The sequence below is a fragment of the Squalius cephalus genome (assembly GCF_949319135.1).
Source record: "Squalius cephalus genome assembly, chromosome: 9".
Taxonomy (NCBI): Eukaryota; Metazoa; Chordata; class Actinopteri; order Cypriniformes; family Leuciscidae; genus Squalius; species Squalius cephalus.
The window spans coordinates 28,510,026-28,517,792 of record NC_137130.1 but is presented as its reverse complement, the minus strand read 5'-3'; the positions used below and the strand labels follow the sequence as shown (position 1 = coordinate 28,517,792).

General features: G+C 37.4%; 2 protein-coding genes across 2 annotated transcripts in view; both read right to left on the bottom strand.

Annotated features, from left to right (window-relative positions):
• Positions 1–7,767, bottom strand: part of enox1 (ecto-NOX disulfide-thiol exchanger 1) — a 456,290-nt gene that overhangs the window by 344,848 nt on the left and 103,675 nt on the right. The window lies entirely within an intron of this gene.
• The window catches only part of pou1f1 (POU class 1 homeobox 1), a gene marked incomplete at its 5' end in the record, with an annotated part of 12,918 nt that continues 6,952 nt past the window's right edge, over positions 1,802–7,767 (bottom strand). Inside the window, 6 exons of the mRNA XM_079881701.1 lie at positions 1,802–2,861; positions 2,951–3,011; positions 3,133–3,297; positions 5,633–5,878; positions 7,324–7,416; positions 7,554–7,703. Coding sequence (XP_079737827.1) covers positions 2,651–2,861; positions 2,951–3,011; positions 3,133–3,297; positions 5,633–5,878; positions 7,324–7,416; positions 7,554–7,703 — 926 coding nt within the window. The 3' untranslated portion in view covers positions 1,802–2,650. The remainder of the gene's footprint in view (positions 2,862–2,950; positions 3,012–3,132; positions 3,298–5,632; positions 5,879–7,323; positions 7,417–7,553; positions 7,704–7,767) is intronic.

Sequence of the window (7,767 nt, the reverse complement as noted above, 5' to 3'; positions counted from 1 at the left end):
TATCGAATTGAACGGGAGTGTGTGATCCTCAGTCGTTTAGTGTACGACGCCCAGTTTTCTCTGTAACCATTTAAAAAGTCTGCAATAATGCCTAGTGTTTTGAAGTCTTTTCATATTTTAAAAGTCGTATAGTGTATTCCAGCCTTTAGGAGAACTTTTCTTTTCAACTTCATCTGTATGTACTTCTCAGCAAAAGGTTCTTTCATTCTAACCAATTCAGTGTGTATATGAATGTACAGTTTATGCTTTGATTTGATTTTCTAATTAATAAAGTACCTTCATATTTGTGAATAACTGGTGTTTAACATGTATTTCAGCATTTAACAATCAGATCATTTGCACAATCGTTAAGATGCCAACTAAAAACATGAGGGTGGCCTGTACTGAACTGTTAAAGGGTTAGTTCACCCAAAAATGAAAATTCTGTCAGTAATTACTCACCCTCATGTTGTTCCAACCCCGTAAGTCCTTCGTTCATCTTCGGAACACAAATTAAGATATTTTTGATGAAATCTGAGTGCTGGATCACTTCTCCATAGTCGAGTTGGTTCACGTAGTGTTTTTGCGCAGCGCGTCTGTGTTGCACGTCACCACGTAGGCTCACTATTGGCCGACGCTGGTCATGTGTGTGATGCGTCTGACGTGTAACACAGACGCGCTGCGCAAAAACACTACGTGAACCAACTCGAGGCCCAGATAGAAGGAAATGAATAGTGGAATAAAGTCGTTATTTTTGTTTGTTTTTGCGCACAAAAAGTATTCTCGTCGCTTGATATACTTAAGATTGAGCCACTGTAGTTACTATATTAACTACTGTAAGCCACTATATTAACGATCTCTTTAATAACTTTTCTGGGCCAGCAAGTTTCGGTCACCTAGAAGCCTATGGAGAAGTGAGCCAGCTCTCAGATTTCATCAAAAATATCTTAATTTGTGTTCCGAAGATGAACGAAGGTCTTACGCGGTTGGAACAACATGAGGGTGAGTAATTACTGACAGAATTTTCATTTTTGGGTGAACTAACCCTTTAAACGGTGGGAAACCTTTAAGCTGAGCGTTATGAACCTTACAATTGTTCTAATGGCCTTTTAGAGCATTTCATATTTCATTAAATTAGACATCATTATTCATAATCATAATGAATCATGATTTTTAAATAAGGTCTTAATGAGTTTGTCGAGTGACCTTTCTTAAATGAACCAGGGTGCAGTCCATTAATTTCAAAGTAATTTAATGAGGTATGGATGTGTAACTGCTGCAAGCGTTCCTGCTGGACTGGAACCTGCTGGAATACACACGGACAAATCCAACGTTTTATTGTTTTCTCAGTGGTCATATTTATGTATGATATACACTGAGAATGTCAAACCCTGTCAACATTTTCCCAGAGTATACTGTATTTATTGCATTATTAGGTCAGATGTGGTGGTTAGGGATGTGTTGCTGACACAGTCAATGGCAGGAGATGATGATCATATAGATCATATCACCCATATCTCTCTGCTGAGAGCGGCTGTGTGCTACCTCATTATAACACTGTCAGGAACAATGCAATACTGTAAATAATCCCTCAGTAAAACCCAGTAGGGCTCTGATCATACACACATATACGCACATGATAGATGCTTAATTCCCTCCCATCGGAATGATGTTTGATTATGTTTAATAATCTGAATCACAGCGCACTTACCTCACATGTTACGATTCATGCGAAGCATGTAATTCACATAATAATGCCCAGATTGTTGCAGAGCATCTAATGACTTGCAGCATCTTAAAATAATATGACAAACAAAGCATGACCACAATACTAGTCATTTATTTGGACGCATTCATCATTTCTATATACAAATGAAAGGTTTGGATGCTTCATACAAAACTCTACAGTGCAATGACACATTTCTAGGATGTGTTTTCAGTTATGTTTTTTTTTTTAGATATATTAATGATGAATAAATTATTTTAACAACATTGAAAAGTATAAAAGTATCAGCCCTTTTAAGTACTTTTAAATATAGAAACCACAAACATCCCATTTTAAAGCAAAAAAACATTATTATTATTTATTTTTTTTAATGTCTTTGAACAGCTGAGATTTAGATTTTAATGAGGGGGCTGCTTAAATTCTCCTATAATTAATAAAAGCAATATAAAAGCAATAAATTAATATAAATAAATTAAAATGGAAAGTATTTGGACACTAAAAGCATAACTAAAAATCTATGAATGGCATTGCATTATATAACAATATCAAACCAACTGGCATAGAAAAAAATGTCAAAATTTAAATGATAAAACACTGGATATATAATATTAAGAGAAAGTAGGCTATCGTGACACGATGTATTTGTAAAACATTAGTGAATCATATTCATACAGTAGTTAATGTGATGAATGACACCTGTGGTTATTCTGATAGGACACTTGTGTGAACTTTTCAAATGAGACCAAACGTTTCAGAAGGTCATAGTGTGTTAGCAGATGTCATTTGGTTGGATATTTTGATAACATTCAGACATTTTTAAAAGTGTTCAAACCCTTTATTTGGGTTAATCACTACTTTAAACCCACTCACTGCCAAAGTCTGGTGTGCATTCTTGCCTGTGGATAATAATCACATCCCAGGACAGCATCTGGAGCCTCTGGCCCTTCAGGGTCTACAGGCTGCAGTCTCTTTGGCCATGAACGAGCTGTGGTGTAGACTGGTCTTCACCCTCTTCTCCCTCTGCCGGCGGTTACAGAACCACACGCGGACCACCTCCTTCTCCAGATGGAGACCCTCCGCCATTCGCACGATCTCCTGAGATGATGGCTTACTCTTCTCCACGAAATTTCTTTCTAAGGCTTCCTTAGCCCCAAGACTGAGAGAGGAAATTAAGAATTAATTAGGCATTAATGAGAGGGAGATGCTGATATAATGGCTTTTGTTTAGTTCGAATTCCCCATTTACCTGATGGTTGTTCTCCGTTTCCGTTTACGCTCATGCATGCCCATCTTCTCATTAAAAAGAGCTGATGGGAGTCGCAAATTAGAGCTAAGCAATCTTAAGTTTTCCTTCAAAACTCAGGGATAATGGCATGGTGGTGGTAAATAAATATATAAATGATCCCACTGAGGAGTGTGTTGACTCACCACCGGCTTGCTCGGCCTCCTCCAGCCACTTTGCCAGGATGGATTTGAGCTTGCAGGCGTTTTTGAAGCTGAGCTGCAAGTTCTCAAAGCGGCAGATGGTGGTTTGGCTGAATTCAGAGCCGTGCACAGCCGCCAGTGCTTCACCCACATTGGTCTGTGTGTAACCTGCCAATCGAAGCTGAAAGTTAGGAAAAGTTTTGCCAGCAAACCCTTGAGGGAAAGAATGTGCGGTTGGTTGTACTGAATGTGCACTTGCAGAGTACTTCAAATCTTAAAAGTAGCCTGTGTTTTAATAGTACTTGCAGATAATATAATATTAATGGAAACAAAAGGTCACTGAAGGGTTAGCTCACCCAAACTAACATAAAAATGTGTCATGTGTTGTGTTGATGCGAGAGCAGACGTTGCATGAACGAGAGATCAGTGGTTGGAGATTCATATTTTTTAAAGGGTAACTCTCGCCAAATTGCAATCTAGGCTATTTTTGTTAATCTACCCGAGTCAAACATTCGTGAAAAATACTGGAATTTTGTCAGTAAAGATATTTACTCTCCTCATGTTACGTTGCATTCGGAGATCGACTACTTTTGACGGACAAAATTCCAGCCACCGGAAACACTAACTGATAAAGTGAGTCGTACAAAACCTTTCTTTTTAGTAAACTTTGTGTACACAAACAATGTAGTCAATGCTGGAGTTCATGTGTAGAGCCCCTGGTGATACTTCGAGCACAGTTTCATGTTGTGTCGAGCCTTCTTAGTGTTTTAGAAATAGCCATTTTGATGCTATCATAGAAATGCCCCATGCACTCCCATTCAAAAGGCATTTTGACCGAAAACGAAAATACGGTCAATATTAAAAGTGGCGTTTCCATTCCAATTACGCTTTTACACGAATGTTTGACTCGGGTAGATTAACAAAAAATAGCCTAGGTTCATTTTGGCGAGAGTTACCCTTTAAATAAAGTGGTAGGCCTAAATTATGTTTGTTTGTTTTTTGCACAAACAAAGTAATCATGTCGCTTCATAAAACTGAGGTTAACCACCGGAGTCACATGGATTACTGTAATGATGCGTTTACTACCTTTCTGGGGCTTGAAAGTGGTAGTTGCGTAGGCTTTCAATGGAGGGACAGAAAGCTCTCAGATATCATTAAAAAAATCTTCATTTGTGTTTTGAAGATGAACGAAAGTCTTGAGTGAGTAATTTAAAAGTAAAGGTTAAAAATCTTTGAAGTTTTGAAGTTTTTTGGCATTTTGTATGAATATGTTAGCCTTACTGTTATCTATAAGCTAGTGTGTTCCTAAACAACGCCACAAATTCACATTTAGAAGATATACTTTAAGCATTCAAAACTTTGATATGGATCAATATGGATCAATGATCTTGATGACATAACTCTGCACTTCAGTTTCTCACCAGATTTTCTGTCCAATCAAATGCTCTCTAGAATTTGAAGCATCCTGATACATTATAAATAGACACTGAAGCTGTGGCTAAAATTTTTACACATTTACTATTTTCTACATGGTAAATAGCACATAATGCACTATATAGGGAGTATAAATATGCTTTCCATTGGGGCGAATGAAGTCTGGTTTCATGTTAGTGTCACGAGAATACGAGAGATACGAGAGCACAGAGCGGGTCATATGTGCGAAACGTATCGGACCCATTTGATTGCTGTACAGAATGCTGTATTTTAAAGCGACATTATTTTCAAGAAACGGTTAGAAATTAGGAGGAAAATGAGCCTTTGCCGAGCTCAACGGCTCTGGCTATTGCCAATTTTTTTTTAAAAAAGGGGAGGAGCTACGATATGCCCCGCCCTGTCTTCCAGTTTCAGTGGAAATTACTCTTATAACTGATTTTAAAACTCTAATGTGTTATCCATTAAGAATTCTTGGTAACACTTTATTTTGCAGTGTCTTTGTTACATATATTACATGTACTTACCGTAGTAATAACAGTAAATTATGCATAATTACATGCAACTAACCCTCAACCAAATCCTAATCCTACCCTAACCCTATAGTAAGTACATGCTGTTAATTAATATTACTCAGTATTTAAATATATAATTACACTGTAACAATGACACCTTAAAATAAAGTGTAACCGAATTCTTTTTTTATATAATATATTATCTTCATAATAAGTACTCTTTGTAGCTGCAACAGTTGAGTTAATGAAGTGTTTTTCGGTTAATTAAATGCATCATTCCGGTATTTGAAGTGCAATTTTCAGTGTGAACACACCACTCATTTACACTACAAAATGACAGAATAGTGCATAAGTATACGAATTGGGACGCACCAAATGTTTATTATGTTTTTATGTGCAGTTAGGGGTGGATGATGGCTTTATAATAATAGACCATCACAGAAATAACTGTATCTAATATCAACTAGGTAAACAAACTAAACTGGTTTGATATAAGCTAATGAAAATATGTTTATGTGGGAAACGATATTCAACACGGTCCAGCTTAGAAGACAAACCTAGTTTGATCCTCCTCAGTTTGAAGTCATTAGCGAACTTCTCCAGTTCCCGGATCTGAGGCGAGTCCATGTCGGGGGGCTCTTCCAGGGGCCGGCTCTTCCTGCGCAGCTCCTGCTTGATGTCCCCTAGAGAGGGTTCATCCGTGAGCAGGGCCTGGGGCAGCGGCTGGAAGCTGTGGGTCAGAGCACACGAGCCCCCGCCCAAACCGTGCTCGGGGAACTTGTAGAGGCGTGGAGCCAGAGCTCCTGCGGGACAGAAGGATGGACATGAAGGAATAAATATGAAGGACTCTTCATATCTCAGACAGGATAGCAGTTATTCCAACGACTACAAAGGAAAACTGTATTGTGAATTCATTTATTTTTTTAAACACCAACAGATTCATTTTTTTTCTTTTCATTTATGTTAGTGAGATGTGTCAGGTGTTGGGGTAATTGCGGTTATGCAGTGCATTTTAAAAATGGATTATGTGTTGTGAAAATGATATAATAAAGTGCTGGTTTTAGGAATGTTATTGGAATATCTATTGGAAAGTGATATTAGGGACAGTGATTTGACCCGTGAAATATTTCAATTATGAGAGAACAAAAATAAACTCCTAATATATCTTAATAAACTGCCAACTTTGACCTCTGATTCACCCTCAATTAATTGTGATATTGTGATGATTTTCATCTTTATATATATATAGTACCGGTCAAAAGTTTGGAAGCATTACTTTTTTTAATGTTTTTGAAAGAAGAAGTCTCTTATGCTCATCAATCCAGCATTTATTTGATCAAATATACAGGAAAACTGTAATATTGTGAACAATTATTACAGTCTAAAAGAATGGTTTTCTATTTTAATATACTTTAAAAAATAATTTATTTCTGTGATTTTTAACTTTTTAATACTGTTTTTTTTATTACTTCTTATTCATCAATGAATCCTGAAAAATCAGAGGTTCCCAAAAAAATATTAAGCAGCACAAACTGTTTCCAACATTGATAATAAATCAGCATATTAAAATTACTGAATTATGCTTTGCATCACAGAAAAAAATATTTTAAAGTATATGAAATTATTTTAAATTGTAATATTTCACAATGTTATTGTTTTTCTGTATTTTTGATCAAATAAACGCAGGCTTGATGAGCATAAGATACTTCTTTCAAAAACATTAAAACTAGTAATGTTTCCAAATTACTGTATAAGTTATAGGCTAATGGGAATACAGAAAAAGTCTTAATTAATATGTCGGAGGCTTTACATTTTCTATCTTCCCAATAACAATAACTTGATCTGCATCTCCCTCTAGTGGCGGGATGTTTCCAGTGCATCACAGGACACTGTATTCAGATTTGGGCCTCGGTTAAATTCAGCGGTGGATATTTCTAATTACACAGCACATGAAGACATTTTATAGTTAATCAAATAAACTGACATGGGCTTCTTTTTTTTAACAGTAAGGATCTCTTCTGTATACAGTACTGAATATAACTGTTATTTCTTGCTACAAACACTAGATGGAAGCACAAACAAAAGGAAATCACCTGGTAATGTATTTCCTAATAGAGGCAGAATGGCACCACACACAGTTATTGTCACTGGAAACTATTTTTATTCTGTTGATAGCCTGAATTATTTATTCTGACTGACTTTGAACGTTTAACACCTGTACGTGTGTCTGCTCTGGTCGAGGTTGTACCTTGCAGTGAACTGTTGACCATGTTGGCATGAGGAACACTGCAGGTCTGCAGGATGCGGGTCTGAGAGATGCTGGCAGAGAGCATTTCCTGCGCTGGAGACACACACACACACACACACACACACACACACACGGTATTTCTGTGTGTGTTTATGCTATGCGCGATAATACACAAGCACAGAAGAGCAGTACTTCTCTTAGTTGCGTAAGTTGTGCGTAAGTTGACGTACCCGTCATCATGCCGTAGGTGGTCTGCTGGTTGCTATAGTGACACGGGGGCATCGGGTAGTGCAGGCTCGCTGACGCGTTACTCAGAGCGGAAGTGGACAGATGCATGTGAGAGCGTTTGGATGACTGGACCAGCGGGAGACCTGAGTGTACTAAACCAGACACTAATATCAGTGAGACATCACAGACAGACAGACAGATAGATAGATAGATAGA